At 37.3% G+C, this 25,052-nt stretch overlaps 1 protein-coding gene across 1 annotated transcript in view; it reads left to right on the forward strand.

The window, feature by feature from the left end:
- The window catches only part of LOC107028368, a 54,208-nt gene that overhangs the window by 8,667 nt on the left and 20,489 nt on the right, over nt 1–25,052 (forward strand). Inside the window, exons 11-34 of the mRNA XM_015229401.2 lie at nt 535–627; nt 726–1,047; nt 1,582–1,686; nt 1,762–1,857; nt 6,529–6,596; nt 8,660–8,780; nt 8,860–9,063; nt 9,171–9,374; nt 9,473–9,582; nt 10,131–10,224; nt 10,304–10,402; nt 11,088–11,249; nt 11,339–11,413; nt 11,494–11,946; nt 12,033–12,380; nt 12,469–12,600; nt 15,496–15,609; nt 15,688–15,872; nt 16,104–16,212; nt 16,656–16,799; nt 16,873–17,169; nt 17,908–18,555; nt 18,669–18,863; nt 24,719–24,822. Of these exons, the coding sequence (XP_015084887.1) occupies nt 535–627; nt 726–1,047; nt 1,582–1,686; nt 1,762–1,857; nt 6,529–6,596; nt 8,660–8,780; nt 8,860–9,063; nt 9,171–9,374; nt 9,473–9,582; nt 10,131–10,224; nt 10,304–10,402; nt 11,088–11,249; nt 11,339–11,413; nt 11,494–11,946; nt 12,033–12,380; nt 12,469–12,600; nt 15,496–15,609; nt 15,688–15,872; nt 16,104–16,212; nt 16,656–16,799; nt 16,873–17,169; nt 17,908–18,555; nt 18,669–18,863; nt 24,719–24,822 (4,482 nt within the window). The remainder of the gene's footprint in view (nt 1–534; nt 628–725; nt 1,048–1,581; nt 1,687–1,761; nt 1,858–6,528; nt 6,597–8,659; nt 8,781–8,859; nt 9,064–9,170; nt 9,375–9,472; nt 9,583–10,130; nt 10,225–10,303; nt 10,403–11,087; nt 11,250–11,338; nt 11,414–11,493; nt 11,947–12,032; nt 12,381–12,468; nt 12,601–15,495; nt 15,610–15,687; nt 15,873–16,103; nt 16,213–16,655; nt 16,800–16,872; nt 17,170–17,907; nt 18,556–18,668; nt 18,864–24,718; nt 24,823–25,052) is intronic.

The raw sequence follows: 25,052 nt of genomic DNA on the forward strand, positions 1-25,052 counted from the left end.
GGGGGGGGGGGGTTGAAGTTTGAATCCCACTTGTAGGTTCCTTCAACAACAACATACAGTGAATTCCCACTAAGTGAGGTCTGGGGAGTGGGAGGGTAGAATGTAAGCAAGCCTTTTAACACTACCCCATGGAGGTAGAACATGTACGTTCCTTCGATATTCAACAAACCTCACTACTTGAGCTAGCTTTATGGTTGATTAAGGTTCAAGGTGCATTCTCCTGAAGTATACCCTATCATTTTTCTTTCGTGTATCTTTAGCTTGATTTGTTCATTTGATTGAACAGAAACTTATTGATTGAGTTATTTTATTCCTTCATGATATGTCAAGTGTTTTGTAAAGCAGTTCCTAGGTTTAGGAGTGTTCCAGAATGTTTTACTTGTGTTTAATTAGTTAAATAATGGTTAATGCTATGAAGAACCATGAAAACCTACCTACAATGATGTTTATGCGCAGGAGATGTCCTGCCGATGATTTAGAATTTAGACAGATTTTTGTATTAGAGGCTGAACTTTATTTTTAACTTTTCAACAGGATGCTGGCACACAAGTTTGTGGAGAAGTCAGTAGAGTCAGATTCTTACCTAAAAAAACAAAAGTCAAAGAAATCTTGGTGGTCTTTTGGCTGGTTGATACTGGATCTCTGTAACCCTTAGTTTCCGTACTGTGAAGTGTTTTCCTTTCTTTTTTCTTCGTTGTAGTCTTAGTGGTTGACCAATTTCTCAGGTCCAGCCAATCAGCTGACGATGAAAGTGAGCAAGCAGTGTTTACTGAGGACGACTGGGAGAGGTTAAATAATATAATTGGGTATAAAGAAGGTGAAGAAGAACCACTGTTGGCTACTCATGACAGGAGAGATGTGCCTCATACCACTTTGGAGGTTCACATGAAGCACAATGCCTCAAAGCTTAGTGATACTAACAACTGCCTTGCTGATTTATCATGTGATAACCTTGATTGTTATATCAAGCTTTATTCAGAAGCAAAGGTTTTTGATGTAAAACTAGGATCATATCAGTTATGGTCTCCAAATGGCCTTCTTGCTGAGGTAAGAATCTTCACATTCAATTTAGAGCAATGTTGTCAAAGGCGCGCTTTATGTCTGCTTAAGCTCTGAAGTGAGGCACAAATCATGTTGAGCGTTTTGCCTCACTTAGCGGGCGTGTATGTGTCGTCATCAAGTCTCTATGAGATACCTTTCCTTGCTAATAAGCAGAGTTTGGAAAGGCGACACAAATAAAATTTGATATTTCACTTTATCGTGATTTTAAAAAAAGTTCTTTATATTTGTTGTTCATGTTTATAATTATTAGTTTTGGACTACATCCCCCCCCCCCCCCTTTCTTCGTTTAAGCCTGAGTTTATTTGCGCAGCCTCTGAGAGCACTATTAAAGAGAGGTTGGGGAATTGTGAATATACATTTCGTTCTTTTCTTTTAAAGATTCCCTTCTGTACAGTGAAAAGTTGATATTTGAAAGCTTGCGAAATTTGAAGTAGATTTTCTATTCTCTTTTTTTTTTGGGCTGGGGTAGGGGGTTTAAGTTAGACAGCTTCATTTATGGTAATATATTTTTTTCCTCAGAGTGCGACTGTCAATGATTCCTTGGTTGCTGCATTTTGCTACAAGCCTTTCGATTCCAACATTGACTGGAGTTTGGCGGCTAAAGCTTCTCCGTGTTATGTGACAGTAAGCTGAAGGTTTTATTTTATTTCACCAGTTACAACAGTAGAGCATTTCATCTGATCAAATTTTTTCCTGTAGTATCTGAAGGATTCGATTGACCAAATTATCAACTTTTTTGAAAGTAATGCTGCTGTGAGTCAGACCATAGCTCTGGAAACAGCTGCTGCAGTACAGGTTAGCTTTATCTTCTCATAATTTTCCTAGTTCCAGTTCCCAATTTTGACATTTTTACTTTTCCTTATCCATCTGTTTTGCTAACTTGTCATTGAATTGTGGTTTAGATCGCAGCATATTTCTTAGTCATAAAACATTTGCTTCTTAAACCCTTGTCAGAAAAAGGAAAATTTGCTTCTTAGGGAAAGTTGTCTGGAGCATCACATGCTAATTTGTTGCTTAGGGGAGTGAATGAGCAAGTACCTGAAAAAAAGATTTTTCTAGTGTGATCCACTTCATTTGTTTGATTTTGTTGTTCTTGGCAATGAATGGGGATGAACCAGTAAGAAGTTGCTTCTTTATTTTTAGCTCTTCTTCTTTTATCAGAACAATTTTTAATGGAGGTGTCCTGTGGCACATTGACATAATGGGTGTTGTATAATCCAATGAGTAGCTTGAAAAGGTTCTTGTTCTATTTTTCCCTGAAACTGAAAGTATGGTTGTTTTAACCAAATGGATCATGTGATTGCACGTAACTCATTTCTATAGAACTTGCTATTCTCATAACTCATTTCCTTAGAACTTGCTATTCTCATGCTTCTGAGAATGTACAGATTGGTAATATGCTTAGCAGAGGTAAAGCTTTGGTGGTGTGTGCTAAAGGTCTATACATGAAGTAGTTGGGTAAATGATGTGAGTGTGGCAGACCATTAGCATGCACACAGGGTGTGGAGGATGGACATTGCAATGCACACAGAAAGCACCAGTGGATTGCATGAGTGGTAGATGGCTAGAGCCAGGTATAACTCTGTGCAAACACGTGACAAAATTGGCAAGGGTGTGAACAGCTCTCTTTAGGACATCGTTTGATGCTATTGGCTGGTGGTTGGGACGGCGGATCACTTGTTTCATAACATTATTTGCTGTTCAATTCAACCGACTTGGACAGCGAATTTTATACATGGTCTAATTTCGGGTGAACATGGGTGAGGGGACGGTCTTTTGCTGGGAGTTGTTCTTTAGATAATGAAAGCATTCTATTACTACCAATCCAAATCATATGGCAAGTCTTGATTATGATTCTTGCTAATGTGCATTTGGATCTTGGTTGCTGATAATTTTTTTTGAGAATGATTTGCGTGATTAGTTCTTCAAGTCATTTTGGACTCAATGGTGTCTACAAATTAAAAAAAGGATGACGACAAGTGTATCCCTTAAGATATGCGAATTACACGATTACAAGTATTGAGAATCGCCTGTTTAGTCTGAGGGTTCTTTTTATATTTACAGTCTTAATAGCTGAGCAATGCCTTCATGTAGATCATCTATTATATGGTATATCCTCAGCATAGGCAACCAAAAAGATGTGTGTTTCAGACAATGTCTATGAAGCATTGAATGATCAGCTTCTCTTCAGACATGCCATTTTTTTGGACTGTCGTACTAAATAGCCAGACGATGCGCGTGGAGATAACTTGAGACCGTAAAGATCGATGTAGTCGACATATCCCAGGAGTAACAAATCCTAAATGGTATATGTAATCTTCGTCATCAACATCTCCCAGAAGTAACAAATCCTCATGTTTGCTCTATGTAGACATTGTCATCAAGTTCGAAAAGAGGCCAGTGAAACATGGTTGTTATGGAGATTAAGGAGGCGGACAAATACAAGATGAAGAGGAAAAGTATCACAAAAACCAGAAACTGAAGTATATCTCTTGATTACTAGCCTAGCTTTGAGACGATCTGTCTTCTCGTGGAGTTTCATCCTTGGTATTAAGGAACTATCCTGCAGGTACCATTGTTTTGTGGGATAATCATTCCTTCAATCATGACCTGAGACCAATCAGGGAGACCAATTGCTTCTGTCGTAGTTCTAAGTATTTGGATAACTAATGAATCTGTAAAAATGTCATAACGATTTTCGCGGACCCTCCAAATGCTTCTACGTCTGTGTCAGATCCTCAAAAATTGTGCAACTTTTGGAGGACTCGACATGTTCCGGACCGTATTGCTGGTGCTCATTTGAGGTTTGATTTTAGCCCAAAGGTGAATCACAGGCTGGGCACTTTCTCCACTCTTAGTTGATTCTTTAGTGTAGGTACCAATATCGAGACATTAAAACAGGTCGCTGATCACCCATGGACGCTATTCTTGGAGATGCATCACTACACAATAGACAGTAGACGTCATAGTGAAGTCAGTAATAGAACTGTATGAATGACTTTTAGAGATAATTTTTTTAGAAATGTACTATGCAAACACCTAGTAACTTATACTTGGAACTGTTCTTTTTTGACTTCAGTATGATATAGTATGGACTACCGGGAGTACACCACCCAATGGACTTTTACACCACTTTTGTGTCGAGGGATTGATTCTCATTTCATTTCCTATCTGTCATCGAAGACAAGACGTCCTCCAGACATTTCATTATGTACTTTCTCAAAGTGACTCTACATGACATCATGATTGTCATGTATAGCTTCGTCCCTGATCTTATCTCTCCTAGTATGCCGACATCCATTTGAGCATCCTCATCTTTGCTACCTTTATCTTCTGCACATGAGCGTTCTTGAGAGAGATCAGAAGTATCAATTGTTGAATATCTTAAATCTCTCGATAACTTTTTTTTTCTTTAAAAATGGGTAACTTGTATTATATCCGAAATGGCGCAGCACCATCAAGTAAGTTCTATGGGAAAAAGGTTACATTCACAAAATAGGATTTTAGGGGATTCTATATATAAATGCTAACTTATAAATTGTCAAAGAGATCTACAGAAACTGCTATCTCCCTTTTAAAATCCTGCTTACACCAAAAATAAAAAAAGATTGAGGCAATTCATCTTAATTTTGTAATGTGGTTGCTTTTGTTCTCAAAATGTTTTGAGGTTTCTTTCTTTCTATACTGTCTACCCAAATACATGCTTGAGATTCTCTGTCGCCAATCTTTCTCTGAACCTCTTCTTCCAATAATCTTCCAGTTCTTTAAAAGTTCCTGGGTTGTTTTTGGCATTCCCCAGTTCATCCCAGCATACCTAAGAACGTATGCCACAGATTTTCAGTTGTCTCATAGTGCAGGAAAAAATGCTCATTGTTTTCAAGTTCTTGTTTCACAACAGAAATGTTCAGCAGATTTGAAGACCTCTTCTTTGTAGTCTTTCCTGAGTTAAACAAGCCTTCTAACTACCAACAGCATAGAACACACTATTCTGGTAGAAATTTTAATCTTCCCGATGAATTTCCAGGGCCATTACATTGTCACACAATTTCTCGTGTTCATCTTCCAGTAGACTGATTTAACTAAGAGGAATCCTTTCTAGAATGACTCCACGCTGGTTTGTCCGGTACATCAATAATGCCTTCGAATAATATCGAACACTGAAGCAATGTAATGGATCTATCCACTTCCCAATCATTTAAAGCCTTCTGAATTTCAGCTCCCATCTATTCTCCATCCAGATTTGACCTATAGTTGCCTGCTTCTGAAGACTCAGATATAGAGATACATAAAAAGGTTTTTCAAATTATTCTGTTCAATACTTCAATTATCCGGAGGAAGCTTTAACACGGTCGCCCACTTTGATTATATTATTGGCCCAGAACTTGGTCCAGATATTTCTAGTTAGTCTTCCAAAGACTAAATCCATATGTACTTTTCACTTCTTCAGTTGTCCATCTGTTCATTAAACCATATTTTTTTGTGATGAATCTTCTCCCCAACGATCTGTCCTCTATCATGAACCTCCATAGCCACTTTTGTTACAGACTATTGTTATGAATACTTGGTCTTTTGTTTCAAGGCCACCATGGCTACAAATTAGAGAATCCCATCGCAAAAGATTTGTTTTTCTTCTTTTTCTTTTGAAAATTAGCTGATCAGATCCTATTTTTGTTCTTCTTCTCTTCACAACCATTCCATAGATTTTCTTTTTTTTTTGAAAATTACCTTTCGGACCAGAGCCTATTTTTGTTCCTTTTCTCTTCACAACCATTCCACAGAAAATCCCTTTTTAATTTTTCTACCTTCCTCTCTACCCCTCTAGGGATAGGAAAGCATGCCATCTGGATAATATGTTATAATTATATTAGTAGAATAGGATGAATATTAGCATCTAATGGTGTGGCTTAACGGTTGAAGCTGGAGAAAAAGCATGGGAGACCAGGTTTCATATCCCGCAAAGGAAAAACCTAGACAATCCTTCACATTTGCCTAGATCTTGGTAGTAGATAGACATATCGATGGCCTATGCCGGTGGAAGATAGTAGGTACTTGGTTAAATAGTTGAGGTGCACACAAATTGGTTTGATTCAATCAGTATCAGTAAAAAGCTGAGAATATTTCGTATTGAGAAAGGTAAAAGTGAGGCCTTTGAATTATTGTGGTATGGAAATAAAATTGGAACTTCCATTGGAAATAGTTAGAAACAACCCAAAAAAGGCAAGATGAGCATTTTGTTATAAGGAGACTATTACTTTTAAGTCGTTTCATGCATCACCTTTTTTAATCAAGTTGTGCAGTTACTACTTGTTTGGTAGGCTGTTTGTCACCATAACCCAGTAGTATGGATATTAATGTCTTAAAAATGTTAAATTATTGAACACATATATGAGATTATTGGCTTATACATGTATTCCCAATTTATCATTTGAAATGTATTGGTAGATGATGTAAGCGCTTTGTTGTCAGATGACAATTGATGAAGTCAAACGAACTGCACAAGAACAAGTAAACAGAGCTCTGAAGGATCAATCCAGGTTGGATACTACTTCTATTTGTCAAGCTTGTATCTTGATATTGTTGAGTTTATTCGTCCTCACAGTGATTTGAGCAGTTAAAAAGAAAAAATGTTACTTGTTACCTTTTTCAAAAAAAGAGAGAAAAATTGTTACATGTTTTTTCTTTTTTTGATAAAGTAATAACATTTCATTAGTGAAGGGCATGAAAACCCATATACAAGGACTATACCAATAAGTAGACAACTGCACAAAGAAAAGGAAAAAATTCTTCCTATAAAAATGTGCCTGATATAAAGTGTAGGTGGTTTTGGGGAGGGATGGTGTGGTGGTCAGGGATCTAGTGTTGAGGTTCAGTGTCCAAGGATTCTAGGCATGTCTTGCTGTAACTCTGTCAGGTTTATCTATATTTTGCTGTTGCATATTGTAGCATTGTCAACCATTGAATGACCCAAATAAATCTAGTACCAGTAGACATTGACATGTTGTATTCTTTTACATCATCCGCTGTGACAACAACAACATACGCGGTGTAGTCCCACAAGTGGGTCGAGGAGGATAGTGTGTACACAACCTTACCCCTACATTTTGTTGCTTTGCGAAGGTAGAGTGGTTGTTTCCAAAGGACTCGAGCCCAAGTAACCGCATATAAAAATAATATGAAAAAGAAATACAATAGTGAAGAAATCATGCTGAAAATAATGGAGAAAAGAACAGTAGCAATAACAAATAATATGATAACCTAAGCAAAATGTAAAAAACAACGGGTAATTAAAAAATCAAATAATAAGATTGGAGAATAATAATAATAATAATAATAATAATAATAATAATAATAATATTAATAATAATAATATTGTTAGGAAAAACTAGACAACACTCAACTATCTACTAACTTTCTACCTTAATCCTCGACCTCCATAGCCTCTTATCTAAGGTCATATCCTCGGTAATCTGTAGCTGTGCCATGTCCTATATCTCTCCCCAATATTTCTTTGGTCTACCTCTACCTTCCTTTAGGTTCATCATATCCAACCTCTCACACCTACTTATTGGGGTTACTGGGGTATATGGGCATCTTTCATATTTTGGACGTGTGATCTATTGACCAATCAACTCTCCCCCTCATACAACATAGCTGGTTTAACCACAATTCATAAAATCTACCTTTAAGTCTTGGTGGCACATTCTTATCACACAAGACGCCGGATGCAAACATCCATTTCATCCACCACTCCAATACGATGTGTAACAGCCTTATTGATCTCACCATTATCCTATATTACATACCCTAGATATTTGAAACTAACCTAAGTACCCATCCTCACTTTGACATCCACCTCGTGAGTTACGTTACTGAAATTGCATTCTAAATATTGTCTTAGTCTTGCTCAAACTGATCTCTTTAAACTCTCGGGTCTGTCTTAAAACCTCCAGCTGATCGTTAACTCCGTCGCGCGTCTCGTCCATCAATACTTTGTCATCCACAAATAGCATACACATATGCCACGGTTATTATTCTATCACTAAGGCAAAAAAAGAACATTCTAAAAGCTGATCCCTGGTGCAACCGTATCACGATTGGAAGTGCTTCGAGTCCCCTCCCACTATCCTCGACCATGTTTTGGTTTCGTACATGTCCTCATTCACCCTAATGTAAGTTACGAGTACCCCTTTAGCCTCTTAACATCTCCAAAGAATCCCCTTGGGAAGTCACACTTCTTCTCCCTATATACTGCTCCACCAATCTCATTATGAGAGACTTATGTGGTTCAATAAGTCCATATTGGTTCTCTGTAATATATTCACCCCTCCTCACTCTAATCTCCACTACCCTCTCCCAAACTTTCTTAGTGTGGCTTAGCAACTTGATATCCCTGTAGTTGCTACAATTATTAATATCCCCTTTTTTCTCGTAAAACGGTATCATTGTACTCCACCTCCATTCTTCAGGCATGCTAAACGTCCTAAAAATGGCGTTAAACAACCCATTCAACCACTCCATTCCTGCATTGCGTACACTCCTCCTGAAGATTAATATTGATATCCACTGAAGATTAATATTGATATCTGCTTTCTGCCAGGTTCTTCTTAGATCTGAAAATTGCAGCTCCAAAAATTACTATTCCTACAGATTTCTGTCCTGATAGCACCCACTCAACTAAGCTGCTACTTGACTTGGGAAATTTGGTGATTTCTACAAAGGTACATCTAGGATCGTTTATACTATAGGACTAGATATCCCCAAGTTGGCTAATGTGCTGTCTTTATGCAATGTGTGCAGGATGATTCAGAAATTGTTTCACCTGAAGAGATGAATATGTATGTTCAGTTTGATATGGTCTTGAGCGATGTTTCTGCTTTCCTGGTTGATGGTGATTATTATTGGAGTCAAACTCCAACAAATGGAGTTGGTCCATCTAGATCCACTTTTGTTACTTTTTTGCCTGTTATTGACAAGTGTGCTGTGGTTCTAAAGCTGCAACAGGTGATTGCTCATTTCTTCTGAACATGCTGTTACATTCACATGATATACTTAGTATGTTTTCACAGCTTTCACTGTGTACAATGCTTTTCACATTCCAAATTTTCCAGATCCGGTTAGAGAATCCTGCCTTTCCTTCGATGAGACTTGCAGTGCGCCTTCCTTCTTTAGGATTCCATTTTTCTCCTGCTCGGTATCATCGGTTGATGCAAGTTGCAAAGATATTTGAAGCTGAGGAAATAAATGATTCAGATGTTTATCGTCCTTGGACACAGTCTGATTTTGAGGGGTGGTTGTGTCTTCTTAATTGGAAGGTTGCTTTCTGATCAACAAATCCGTATTTTGTTGCATACTAATATATGCCGTAGTTAGTTGTACATTTCTGATGATTATGATTTCTTTTGTTCTGTAGGGTGTTGGTGGTAGGGAGGCTATTTGGAAGCGTAGATACCTATGTATTGTTGGATCCTTCCTTTATATACTGGAAAATCCTGGCTCTAGATCTTATAAGCAGTATATCAGGTAAAGATTTTCGTGCATGTTTGGCATCACCTAATCAATCAAGTTACAACAGAACACCACAAAAGCAACTACGTAAGGCTGGTCAACATCATTTTTTTTAAAATTTGGATAATCATGACCAACTGTATGGAGTTGTAGATCTCATGGGTGTTAGGTGGATGCTTTATATGATAAGGTTTCCGGAGGAACGAGTGCAGTGTAGGACAGTGTCTAGGGCAATGGAGGATTTTTTGGAATTTTATGAACAATAACTCCTATTTATTGATGCAACAGAACAACATACCCAGTGTATTCCACAAGTGGGGTATGGGGAGGGTGGTGTGTACACATCCTTATCTGTTCCTTGTGAAGGTAGAAAAGCTGTTTCCGATTTATTTTTGGTAATTAATGGAATAAAAGAGAAATAAAATAGACAATGCCAAGATTTTTGGTGGTCTTTTTGTGAAGCCTATCTAGGTTTTCTGATTGTAATTCTTGTTGGTCAGTCTTCTCCATTTTATATCTATGTAATGTATCCTTAGCTTTATTGATGTACTACCTTATTGCAGTTTACGAGGGAAGCAACTATATCAAGTTCCTCCTAATGATGTTGGCAATGAACAATATGTTTTGGCTGTCTACAGTGCTGAACGATCCAACAACGTACTTCTCAATATCTTTGTCTTTTTCTGGTTATGCAGTTTCCGGTTTCTGACCCTCCTTACCTTATTGCCACATGTAGATTGTGGAAGATGCAAATGCATTAATATTACGTTGCGACTCTGAAGATTTAAAGAAGACATGGCAGAGTCACTTGCAGGGGGCCATCTATCGTGCATCGGTAGACCTTCGTGCTGTTTCTCTTGTTGAGGATTTGGAAAAAATTACTTATTGACATGCCAGTGGTTAAGAGGCATAAAATTGTAGTTCAAATTTCTTAAGTCAGATAACATCCTTATGTGGGTGTCTATGGTGAAATAAGATTTGAAATACTATAAATAGTTTGGTACAAATGTGAAAATGTGGTAAGAGTGGTCAGCAGATTTCGACCTTCGAGGCTTAAGTGTGATGAACCTGTTGGATGCTTTGAAACTTGCAGGAGTCTCTCTCTCTCTCTCTCTTCTAATTTCTTTCCTCTGGATGTTGTTAATAGATTGAGATCCTAACTATAAGTAAATGGGATCAATTAAAAGCAATGGAAAAATAGGTTTTTGATGTGATTAAGAGCTAGGACAATACTCTCTATATTTTTTAAAAATTAACTTCCAAGGATTTGACGGATTAAGTCTTCCTTTTGATGTGATTAAGAGCTAGGACAATACTCTCTATATTTTTTTAAAATTAACTTCCAAGGATTTGACAGATTAAGTCTTCAGAATTTTAGGAGCCTGTATGGAGTGTGTAGTGTGGTTGCTATCGTGATAGTACTCTTTCCCCCCTTTTTGTGGTTGGGTGTTGTACGGGTGAACAGGAGTATATATTCATCAAGTCCTAACATGTTATGATGGGAATGTGGTTTCGTGCAGGGATCAGCTCCTATAACTGGTTTATCTGAATCATCATCCGAGTCTGAAGATTATGAAGCTGATCATGCAGGCAATGATGTAATTGATCTCTCACAAATGGAGAGTCTGTTTTTGACCGGTGTTCTTGATGAGTTAAAGATGTCCTTCAATTATAGTCATGAGGTGAGTATGGGTGAAAACTATTAAGAACACTTTTTCTTGTAAAATAAACGACCTCACTAACGGTATGATGTGCTTTCCACTTTCTCTAGCATGATCAGAGTTTTACTAAGGCACTTCTAGCTAAGGAAAGAGGCTTATTTGAATTTCGAGCAACAGGTGGTCGGGTAAGACTACTGCAAGTCTAAGGTTCTCTTTTGATCCCTATTCTTTTGCTTAAATGGTTTAAATTTGATGTCCTACACAGGTTGAACTTTCAATTAGAGGCAATGATATTTTTATAGGGACTCTCTTGAAAGCTCTTGAGATAGAAGATTTGGTTTGCCGGACAGGGATATCTGGCTCTTGCTATCTAGCACGATCCTTCATCAGAAATATTACTGCACCCCCCCTTTTAAATGATGTTGAGACCCAATGCAATGAATCTAGTCAATATGAAGGAGAAGAGGAGTTCTATGAGGCATCTGAAAATTTAAATGACCTGGTTGATAGTCCTTATTCATCGGGAAACTCTTTACCTTCAGAAAAAACCATGTCAAAGGCTCCTAGTTTTAATCGTTTTGCTGGTCTTCTGCCTATTGATTTTAACGATAGTGGAACTAATCCTGTAATAATGAATGATACATTAGATAGTTTTGTGACGGCTCAGGTGGCTATTTATGACCGGAAGTCACCTCGCTATACTAGCACTGATACAAAGGTCAGCCAGTATTCCTTATCTGACTAAATCTGTCTGCTTAATTACACTAAACGATTTCTAACTTAGTTGCTTGTTGGTTATTACAGGTAGTTGTCACACTTGCTACCTTGTCTTTTTATTGTCGTAGACCAACAATACTGGCGGTAATGGAATTTGTAAATGCCATTAATGTGGGCGAAGATATCCCTGAGTCTTTCAGTGACACTTCTTCATCAGCCATTACACAGCATGATAATCCCAAGGAAAATGTGGTTGATTCTCAGTTATTTGAAACAATTGATGTGCCTGCAGTGAAGGGTTTGCTTGGGAAGGGGAAGTCTAGGATTATATTTGGTGTGACATTGAACATGGCCCGCGCCCAGATTTTGCTGATGAAAGAGGGTGGATCTAAGCTTGCTACCTTGTCTCAGGACAATTTTCTTACTGATATCAAGGTCTGTTGTTTCTATCAATTTTGAGTTTTTCCATTGTGCTATTTATCATGTGAGTGTGAATTTTCAATCTTGTTTTCTTCTTGGCCAGGTGTTTCCATCTTCTTTTACAATAAAGGCATCTCTTGGAAATCTGAGAATTAGTGATGACAGCCTTTCTAGCAGTCACCTTTATTTCTGGGCTTGTGATATGAGGAATCCTGGTGGTAGTTCTTTTGTTGAGGTAATTCATTCTATAGCTGGTGTGGTGGTTTTTCTAGCTATTGCTGCTGTTACTATCATTGATTGATGTTGTCATGACTGCTGTCTTTATTGGCTATGCCTATAGTAGTAATGAAGTTCTAACATCCAATTTGCCTAGTTACTCCCGCAGGTATGATCAAAATAGTTGGTGTGCACCTTTCTGGTTTGATACTTAAGCAACCTTTATATAAAAGAAAAATTTTGATATCCTTTCACCCAGGGTGTGGCCTAGTAGCCAATGAGTGGATGCAATCCTTGGAGACCTAGATTCTTATTCCAGTAGAGACAAAAACAGTAACACTAGGTGATTTTTTTACAATTGGTCTAAATCCTTTGTAGGCAGAGTTACCCAGTATCTGGTTTGGTGGGAGATGACATGTACCTGAAGGAATAGTCGAGTTGTGCAGAAGCATACCCTGACACCACCAATTTTTTAAAAAATAATTGTGCACATTGAGTGGAATTCTTTCATTACTTCTGGTTATTTTGTCACCGTTCTTGTTAATGTTACTTTGTTGGGGAGGAGGTTTCATCTTCCGAGGTGGGACACGATAATCTCTCCAATTAGGGATAGGGATTTTTGTGAGTTGTGCATATGAAGCTTTCAGTAGACACAGTAATCTCTCCTTTTCTCTATCAGCTGGTCAATTTCTTTTCATAGATGAAAATGAAATATAACATCATCAACTAAAGCATGCCAAGAATGATTTAAACCAAACATATCAAGGAAGTCATTTAAATAATCGGGTGTGTCGCACCATAACACAAGATTTGCATAAAAGCATTAGAAACTATTACGAAGGTCAAGACTTGGACATTTTCATCATTTAAGTCCTAATCATGGAGCAAACCATTCAAACTTGATTCACACATGCATGGAATCTCATTTTAAATTGTTATTTTCAAAGCATGAGTTGATTTGAAAGCGCACAAGAAGCTTAAAGCTCGACATGCCTCAAAGTCGCTCTAGTTTTGCTGAAAGTTGTGTCAGTCGCTCCAATGATACTCAACAACGTATCATGACCATACTAACTTAACAAAATGTTCGACACGTAGATTAAATTCTTTAAGCTACAAATTTAACCCATTCAAGTGATATGATGCTCAACTGCCTCAAAGGTCGGTCATGGTATTCTAAAGGTTTGGATGTAAAAGAAAAAGATGATTGTATTCACGTATAACGTGCTCTTTATATAGAGCAGATACAAAACTGAAAATACTAATCTGATAAGGTACAAAGCAGCAGAAAACCTAGAATACAGGAAACTATCGGAAATCCTAAATAATACAAATGATTAACCACGTATTATTGAACCATCAGATAGCTTTAATAGGAAGCTAATAACAAACTCCTAAACTGAAAGGGTATAACATGTATTATCTGTTAATATGCCACCGCAAGTTGGGGGTGGCTCAACAAAATGCCAAGAAAGCCTCAAACTTCTGAAAATGGCGCAGAAAAGCTGTACGCGGAAGAGGCTTGGTGAGGAAGGCAGCAACTTGACCAATGAAGTGAAGGTGACAAGCCTCAAGTGTCTTTTGTTGAACTTGTTCACGAACAAAATGGAAATCAATAGCTACATGCTTCATCCTACTATGAAAAAACAGTATTAGTACAAATGTAGGTGGTGGTAACGTTATAAGAGTGAACATTTGGTGGAGAGATGGAATCGACAAGCATGAGTGTATGTTTTCTGATACAACTAAGTGGCTTCTAACAGGAAAAGGAGGTCGTCTTGGTTACTTCCTGTCTTTCAATTTATGCAGGTGTTTGATTAGGCATGGAGATTAAGAGAGAGAGACTGACTTTTGGAACTTGTGGTCTTAAATATGTTACTTTGGTATAAAGGCATGTCATTAAGGTTAATGACAATTATAATGTTAGATTATTTTCAAATATAGAAAGGTGCAGTTCTTTGTGGAACGGACTATTAAAGAAATGGTTCACATAAAATTGAACTGTAGGGTGTTGACAAAGGCGTGGCCAACTTGCAATGAAGTTTGGAAGTAAGGCACAACACAAGTTGGGTGTTCGGATGAAGGTGCTAAGATCTAAGGCATGCACTTCAACAAAAACCTGGTGGAAGGCACTAAACAACAAAGATAGTACGGAAATTCTTTCTGTGAATAAATCATTGTAAATGGAAAATTTATTCATAATTTGTTAAGTTCATGGATGGCTATGTAGTAATTCAAATTCAAATTCAAGATTGGGAAATATAATAGTCTACTGCAGAAAAAAAACTAGGCATTGAATTTTAATAAAAAAAAACATTTTGATCTAAGATGTTTTAAACTTGATTAACATTAGTTTTTACTTCATTTCATTTGATTATGGATTTTTAAATTCCTCTACTTCTAAATTTTATTTATATTGTCATTTTTTTTTCCTTGCATCTTTTATAGCTTAATTTTTGGCTTTATCATGTGTCTTTCTATACTATAATTTGTGGTTTAAATCTGAACATACCTTTGGTGCTTTTTACACACCTTTGAAGCACAAAAAATATTCAGGAATTGTTGAGTTACACCAACCGCCTCACTCTCCCTTATTTTTAATATCAATAAAGGAGTGGACATTAACTTGTGCAGACTTCTGCCAGTTCAGACTTCTGATCTAGAGCATCTACCGGTTCTTTCATTGAACTATTTTGGCGGAGATTAAACTTACTGTTCCTTGAATTATTTCATGCAACAGATATAGTGATATAGGAAAAAAACAACAAGCTGTTTGAAAAATGTTGGCTTCTGTGCCACAAATTTGCTTTGTTCTTGATTTTGTATCTATTCTTTTGGTTTGTCATTCGATACACTTCTGTAGAGGTGTGTATTTATTTTCCCGAAACTAACTGGTCACCGTGTTTGTGGGTTGCAGCTGGAGTTTTGTTCATTCAATGTTGATGATGAAGACTATATGGGTTATGATTACAGCCTTATAGGACAGCTGTCCGAAGTGAGGATTGTTTATTTGAATCGTTTTATTCAAGAGGTAGTAAAGCTTTAGATTTTGTATGTGGCTATTCCTGTGTTATAAATAATGTCATGATATATTTTGATTTTCCTGTAGATTGTCAGTTACTTCATGGGTCTTGTTCCAAACAGTTCCAATGATGTTGTCAGAATAACAGATCAAGTTACAAACTCAGAGAAGTGGTTTACAAGAAGTGAGGTTGAAGGATCGCCTGCTTTCAAGTTGGATCTTTCTCTAAGAAAGCCGATAATATTAATGCCTCGAAGGACTGATAGCCTTGAGTGAGTTTACAATTCTTTGGTGATGCTTTCGAGTCACTTCTGTTAAAATATGCAGCCGCCACCAGTTGTCTAATTTAGAATTTTAATTTGCTGCCAATTTTTGGTGTATCTTCATGTTGATATCCATGTCTCTGTATCGCGGTGATATGTGGATTAAACATTTATGAAAGGACCTTCAGTAATATTTGTTTGACAAATAATCACAGCTGATCTCATAGTTTCCTCTTGCAGTTATTTGAAGCTTGATGTTGTTCACATCACTGTCCAAAACAAGTTTCAGTGGATTTGTGGTAGCAAAATTGATATGAATGCTGTACACCGGGAAATATTAACTATATCTGTAAGATCCTTATGTTTATCTCTGTTTGTAAAGTTTTTGATGGAGATGCTAGTTGCTAATAACACAATTTTCTTAGACTGATTTGGAAATTAGACATAGAATGAGAATTAAGTTGTTTAACTCAATAAAATCTCATTTTTGCCGTCAGATTTACATGCTTTTGCATGAAACAGAATTTGCATATTACCAATCAAAAAAACCGTTTGAAGCTCAATTAATGCATGTTGTAACATTTGAAAAGGTTTTGCGATTTGTTCAAAGAGAATCCTTTAAGTAGGGAATTTGTAGAATACTGTAGATTGTTAATTTGGTGGGCTTGCTTTATAAGCTTAATGGTACTACAGACAGATACTACAGTAGTCTACTATTTAATTGTCCCTTTCTTGAAATTTGTCCAATACGTAGATCAACTGAGAACATGTCTCAAATGTACCTACCTTTAGGTCGAAGATATCAATTTAAATGTGGGCGCGGGCTCTGAATTGGGTGAAAGTATCATCCAAGACGTCAATGGAGTTTCAATTGTTATACTGCGATCACTGCGGGACCTATTACATCAAATTCCTAGTGTTGAAGTTGCTATCAAGGTACTTTAATACAAAAAGTTATCTGACTGTTGTTTCAAGTTTTCCCTATCTTCACGGTGTCTGAAAATTTCAGATTGAAGAATTAAAAGCTGCTCTATCAAGCAAGGAGTATGAGATAATTGCAGAATGCGCGCAAGAAAATCTTTCAGAGACTCCTAATGTTGTGCCGCCTCTGATAGATGACTCCTCATCACCTTCAGCTGACAAGCCACAACATTTATCAGTGAGAAATTCTGATGTTGTTAAATCTGAAGCTGAAGATAAAGATAAAGATAAGTGGATTGTAACCAAGGTCTCTATTGCTATTAATCTGGTTGAGCTTGGCCTTCACTATGGATTGACAAGGGATGCATCGCTTGCAACGATGCAGGTAACTCAGTTTGAGGCTCCTTTATTTAGGTTTTGAAAAAAATATTATTACCTTTCAAATTGTACATTTATCTTCTTGCTATTCCAGTTCGTTAAATTTTGATTCTATGAAATGAAAGAACATTGTTCTCTGATGTTTCTTGGGTCAATAGTTGTCAGATAGATGATATAATGGAAACATATCGGGGAACAAAATTTGCTAAATTTCAAATGCATTTTCATTGAAGACATAGTGAGGGAAATGGTCTTATTCCATGTTTGATCTTTGTGTGCCATTTTTGTCTGATGAACAAAAGTAAATTTGATCAGAGGCAGATGATACAATACAAATAGTTGGGCATGATGTTGCATATCACCTTTTGTGAAAAATGTATTTTCTCACTTATTGATGAATTGGTCTCAAACAAATATGCATGAAGCGTAATGCCTTGGATAGTTGTATACACACTGTGATTACTCGATATCTATTTTGAATTTTCTCTTTTTAAATCATAAATTTGGCACTTCATCATTATTGATTATATTCCAATTATGTTTTATCTTTGTTTTCATTTATCTTTTAGGGGTCGTTTTTTGTGAAGGATAAAAATGAATAGTCCTGGAATAAAAAAATGGCGTAGTGATAAAATTTTGTTGTCTTGTTTGTTTGCGAAATTTGGGATAACTTGTTCCCAACCAAACGACTCCTTTATTTTATGCATGCAAAATTCTGAATCCAAATCTTATTTTTGTTTTCAAGGTAAGTGGTCTGTGGCTTCTCTACAAATCCAATACAGTGGGAGAAGGCTTTTTGTCTTCAACACTTGAAGATTTCACCGTGATGGATAATCGTGAAGGTATAGCACAGGAACTCAGGTTGGCAATTCGGAAGCCGGAAACAATTGGGTATAATCCTTCACAATTAGTGTCTGATGCTGGTGCATATGCTGGCACGACCTTCAATACTATTAGTGACGAGGACATGAAACTTGTACCTGCAATGGTTATTCTTGATGCAAGATTCAATGAAAATTTGACATCATTTTCTCTCTTCATTCAAAGGCCACAACTTCTAGTTGCACTTGATTTTTTGCTTGCTGTTGTGGAGTTTTTTGTACCAAATGTTCGAAGTATGCTGGCAAATGACGATGATGGAAGTTCTCATACTGTAGATGCTGTTATTCTTAACAATTCAGTTTTTAACCAGCCTTCTCCGGAACTCTCACTCTCTCCTCAGAGACCTTTGGTTGCCGATGATGAAAGGTATGACCTTTTCATATATGATGGCAAAGGTGGAATTTTGTTTTTGCAAGATAGGAAAGGAAAAAATCTCTCTTCTCCGAGTGAAGAGGCTATAATTTACGTTGGAAGTGGAAAGAAGTTGCAATTTAGGAATGTTAAGATCAAGGTATGTCCTCTAGACACATAATTCACTTATTATACAAATATTAATTATAAAGCTCTATTGTTTTGATGGCGATGGAATGACTAAGTTGATTTCCTTTTTCTCTTGTGGTTCAGAATGGAAAATATTTGGATTCATGCATTTTACTTGGATCCAATAGCAGCTATTCTGCTTCAGAGGATGATGAAGTCCTCCTTGATGAAGCTTCATGTGTAGGACCATTGGATGATGATTCTGGAGAGACTGTGGATGCTGTGCCATCACAAAATCCTAATGTCAGCAGATCTACAGAATTGATATTTGAGCTGAAGGTAAGATATTTTCTTACTTTTTAGTTTTTCATTGGCTTCTACATTTCCGTTATTGCCTTGGTCAAAATGCTTTGAACTGTTTTTCCTCGAGCCAGGGGTATCAAAAACAAACTCTCTACCTCCAAGGAGGGGGGGGGGGGTTAACTAGTAAGGTCAGCATACCTTACCCTCCCCGGACCCCGCTTTTTGCGGTTACACTGTGTATATGAGTTAGCATTAATATCAGTAAAAGATTTTCCTTCCAAAGCAACACACTAAAATGGTTCATGTATGGCCTTTTAACAAATGTATGTGTGAGAAATATATGGGAAAAGTATTATTGAATTGTGTATCTCTATTTATATACACTACATTGGAATCCTTTTCCAACTAAGATTCCTATTCATATTCTTATTCCTATTCCTATTTCTAAGTAGGAACGTATTCACTTATTTCTATTCAACACTCCCCCTCAAGCTAGTGCATAGAATTTATATGTACCTAGGTTGTTAGAGATGTAATTAATATGAGGATCTGTGAGGGACTTGGTGAAGATATCTGCAACTGCAAGCTAATCATTTGAGATCAAGAATATCGTAATAATATCTCTTGTGAGTATTTTTCTCTGAAAATTTGACAGTCAATCTTAATGTGCTTGGTCCTTTATGAAATACTGGATTTGATGCGATATGAAGAGTTCCTTGATTGTCACACCCAAGTTTCATTTGATCAATTTCGCCAAACTTTAGTTCTTTTGCTTGATCCAAACTAGTTCACAAGTTGTGCCGCTATTGCTCGATATTCCGACTGTGCACTAGATCGAGCAACCATAGTATGTTTCTTACTCTTCAACAACACTAAATTACCTTATGCTAAAACACAATATTCGGATGTCGAACGTCTATAGAGGGTGATCTTGCCCAATCAACGTCTTTATATTTGTGATATGCTCATGACCTTGATCATCATAGAATAGTCCTTTACTAGGAGTGGACTTTATATATCGCAGGATATGAACATATGCTTCCCATTGACTATCAAAGGGGAAGTCATTAACTGACTTACAACACTCGCAACAAAAGAGATGTCTGGTCTAGGAGATAATTCAACTTTACAAAGAGCCGCGCCTACACCTTTCAGGATTACTAAGTGGCTCCCACTGTCCTGGAAGGAGTTTAACATTTGGATCCATAGGAGTGTCAATAGGTCTACATTCCATCATTCCTGTCTCCTCAAGAATTTCTAAGGCATACTTGCATTGAGAAATAACAAAACCTGATCTAGACTGAGCAACCTCAATACCTATAAAAGACTTCAATCTGCCAAGGTCTTTAGTTTGAAAGTGCTTAAAGAGATGTTTCAGTTTGGTGATACTATCTTGATAATTACAGTAATAATAATATCATCAACATAAGCAATCAAATATGTACACCGATTTGGTGCAGAATGTCGATAAAACACAGAGTGATCAGCTCCACTACGAGTCATGCCAAACTGCTGATATACTGTGCTGAAATTCCCAAATCAAGCTCTAGGAGACTATTTCAGATGATAGTCTGACCTACGTATTTGGACATAGAAGGCTTCTAGACTCCCCTTGAGCAACAAAACTAGGCGGCTGCTCCATATAGACTTCTTCCTCAAGATCACCATGCAGAAAAATATTCTTAATGTCCAACTAATGAATAATCAATGACGAATGACAACCATAAATTAGAAAAAGGCAGATAAATGCTATTTTAGCCACAGGAGCCAAAGTGTCACTATAATCTAGCCCAAATATCTTAGTATACCCTTTGGCAATAAGGCGAGCCTTAAGCCGATCAACCTGACCATCTGGATTAATTTTGACTACATAAACCCAACGACAACTAACAGTAGAAACAGTAGAAGTAGATTTACCTGCAAGAAGGAAGACAAGCTCCCAAGTACCACTCTTATGCAAAACAGATATCTCATCAACTACAACTTGCCTCCGTCCAGAATGAGAAGGAAAGTGCTTCACCTGTAATCTTAGGAATGGAAATAGAGGATAAAGAAGATACAAAGGCATAATGAAGTGATGATAGACAATGATAACGCAAAAAGGTATAATGAGGGTTAGTATTTCAAGTGGATTTTATATCTTTTTGAAGTGCAAACGGTTGGCTAGGAGTAGGCAAGTCCGCATTAGGAGTAGAGTCTAGCGCGTGACATGAATTGTCTGGGACTAGGGCTGGATGCGGACGCCGATGAAAAGTTAGGAGTGGTGGCATTACAACTCGAGATGTAGAAGTACCTATAAATTCTTTAAAGGTTGGTACAGGTAAAACCTGAGGTATTGGTAAGACCATAGATACATCAAGATGAACAGAAGATGTGTAGTAAGACTGACACTCGAAAAATGTAACATCAGCAGACATAAGGTATTGATGAAGATTATGTGAATAACAACGATATCTTTTTTGAATTTGAGAGTAACCAAGAAAGACACATTTGAGGATATGAGGGGCTAATTTATCTTTTCGTGGGCTAAGTTATGAACAAATCATGTGCTCCCAAAGACACGAGGGGGGATATGATAGAGATGTGACTGAGGAAACAGTATGGAATGTGGACCTTGAATAAAAGATGAGGACATTTTATTTATTGAATAACAAGATGTAAGAACTGCATCTCCCCAAAAACGCAACGGAACATGGGATTCAAGGAGAAGAGTACGAGTAGTCTGAATAAGATGCCTATTATTCCTTTCTGCTACACCCGTATGCATAAGTAGTCTGGTGAATAATGCCTTAGTAAGTCATGAACTCTTAAAATTGGGAGGATAGAGGATAATATTCTAAGGCATTATCATTACGAAGAGTACGAATAGAAACACCAAATTGATTTTGTATTTCAGCAAAGAAACTTTTGAATATAGAAAATAATTCAGGACGATCTTTCATTAATAAAACCCAAGTGCATCTTGAATAATCACTGATGGAACCAACAAAATAAGGAAATCCTAAGGTTAAACTAACCTTACTAGGGCCCCAAATATTTGAATGAACTAATGAAAGAATAGACTTTGGACGACCCTCAATACTACATGGAATATAGACATGAAGCCCTCAGTCCATGGCCCATGATTCAAGAGTACTAGACTTTGTCACACAAGCAAAAGAATTACCCGCAACATAACATCAAGCTGTGCAAACAATTTGAGCATTATTGGATAGTTGATTAGGTTAAGCACCATATGCTATTGTGGAGATGTCTGTTTACTTGCACAATTTCGAAGGAGCTCATTATATTCCTTTAGAACAATAGGATCATAACTGGATGGTGGACCATACAAAACATAGCACAGGTCACGAGTGTGTCCGGGTTTATTACAATGACTACGCTTGGATCGAGGTTTCCCAAAATGCCCTCCCTCTCACCGATTCTCCATAGACCGGTATGTACGCTTTTCCATGGTTTGAGATGCAAGAATAGATTAGTCAACTATGGGTGATAAAACTACTTAGTGACTGGGAGGTGCAATAAGACGAAGTTAGACGGGAGAATAATTCATTAATTGAGGGAACCGTAGGACTGTCTAGAATCTGGTCATGCACAGAGTTATGGTCATTAGGAAGTCTAGCAAGTGTAAGAATTAGAAACAATGTCTTACCTTTGCTCTTGTTGCTTTTCCACGTTTGTAGTAATAGGCATCAACATTTCAATTCCTCCATGACTGTCTGTACTTGTCCTAAGTAAGAAGACATATCGGATTCTTGTTTCTTTGCGTTGGTCATCCGAGATGTCACATCATTGAATCGAGATATGTCGATTAGTGTGTAAGTCACGTGCCTTTTCCCAATATATAACATGTCTGGAATGGGCAAAACAAGTGCATCAACTTAGAATGAATAGAGCGCCATAGAAGACTACATGATTGGGCATCCACTTTCTCCCATTGTGCTTTGGCTTTTGCACCTTGGTCATTAGACTTTGTCTTTTCATCTACCACGCAAACATTGTTTGTTAAGTGATCTTGAACACCTTGACCCTTGCACCACAACTCAACTAGTGAGCTAAATAGTTTGAACTTCCCATTAATGGTTCTAAAGTGATTATAACACTTGAACTTTCGAGCCCCATATTTTTGGAGCCAAAAACATCACACAGAAAAACATTTTTCAAAATTTGACTTGAAAATTGTAAGAAACTCGCTGGAAACTGCCGGAAACTGGTCTGAAAATTTTGGGAGCTGCCGGAATCTGCTGAAAATTTTGATTTCGCCGCTAATTTCAAAAACTGCCTTAAAATCCCTGAAACCCTAATTACGGAGATGGATCTGGAGAAAACTAAATGGGTTCTAATCGGAAATACTGGAAGACCCCATCAATGGACGACCCCAACAGAAGAAAACAACTCGAAAACAAATGATTAGAGGAGCACTCACGCGCCTGTGCGTGACCCAAATCTCGTCGGACTTCCACCTTCAAGCGACACGTGAGAGCGCGTGAGGGGTTGCTTTCCGGTGGATCTTTCCGGTGGATCTAACTAGGGTTTGGTCGCCTGAGCTTCCCCGAGCCTCGTGATGGTGTTGTCTTTCGTACAACTCCTTCAGAACGAAAGATGACACAAACAGTCCCAACCGTCGTCGTCGGAATTTGACACGGTGACTTGAAGTTTCTCACCAATGCACTTGTACCAAGTTAGAAATATATGGAAAAAGTATTATTGAATTGTGTATCTAAATTGTTACATTGAGACCCTATCTACAGAGACTACATTGGAATCCTTTTCCAACTAGGATTCCTATCTCTATTCTTATTCCTATTTCTATTCCTATTCCTGTTTTATGTAGGAATGTATATACTTATTTATTTTTATTCTAACAGTAAGCATAACTGCATAAGTCTTTCACCTTACCTTAGTCTCTACAATCCAAAAGCTCTGTGAATGAGAAACTCTTCTGGTCTATGATTAAATTGTGATACACACCATGGTCTACAATCCAAAAGCTCTCTACTGTTCATGTAACCCTTTTGTCTCTTTTTAAATTAGCGTTTGTATTTAGGCCTTCCAGTATGTAGGAATGGCTGAATGACGGTCGATAATCTCATGAGTGACCTTAGTTTCAGATTCATGTGTCCTCTCAACACAAGCAGTTCGGAGATAAATATCTCAAAATGTGTTGGAAGATCTTGACTACAATACGAATCATCAAAGCCTTCTAGACAAAAATGTTATCTATACTAGGATTCTTAGAACCAAAAATACAGTCTTCTCAGATCTGCTTTCTTTTTCTACTCCCAAAACATCTTTTAAGCAACTTTTTGTCACACTTTTTTCTTCTCCTCCCAATTTTTATATCATTGAGAGAAATGCTGCCATTTATATCATTGGGGATTTTTCTTTAATCCTTTGAATCTCTACAATCTGGATAGTAATTTGGCTCTATTATCTATATATATGTTTTGCTGTGTATATGTTGTTTTAGCATGTGAAGTTTGTGAGCACTATATTTGATTCTACAATGGAGAGAGGATTGCTTAAAGGGAGAAACCCCCTTGATTTGTTTCGTGTAGTTTGAGTTGATCATGTAGATCCGGTCTTTTTGATTCAACTTGAGGGGAAGTAAAGTGGTACGTTTCCATGTTTATGTCTAACTTCATAGCGACAGGAAAACTGACGCAAACAGTTACTGAACCTGTTCACTTTAACTATCCCTTGTCCTTCATTTCCTTGCTAAGTGGTGGAAATGACCATCAGGATCCTGCATCATTTCCATCTCTCCAACCTTTCATCCCGTCCAAACTTATTTTAATGATCTGTGGTATATTGAATTCACAGTAGTTATTTTATAGAAATTTAAACTTGCTACTTGTATTTTCATAACATTTTATGAGAACTCAATACAGGCTATTGGTCCAGAGCTTACCTTCTATAATACATCAAGAAGTGTGGGAGAGTCTGCTGCTCTTTCGAACAAATTATTGCACACACAGTTGGATGCATTCTGCAGGTCAGTTCTTTCTACTGACCATTATAGTGTGTCGTTTTTGTTGTTACTTTTATCTGTTGGGAATTGAATCTTTTTCATATTGCAACCTGATCTCATGGAACTTCCAAGTTGCATGTGGAAGTCCTCTTATCAGCTGTCTTGGGACATGCTAGTTGGTTCAGTAGGCCTATTGAGGAGGAAATAACACAACCTTTCCTTTTTCTCTAGAACATTGTTTATATTTGTCTATT

The sequence above is a fragment of the Solanum pennellii genome, chromosome 8 (assembly GCF_001406875.1).
Source record: "Solanum pennellii chromosome 8, SPENNV200".
Classification (NCBI taxonomy): Eukaryota; Viridiplantae; Streptophyta; class Magnoliopsida; order Solanales; family Solanaceae; genus Solanum; species Solanum pennellii.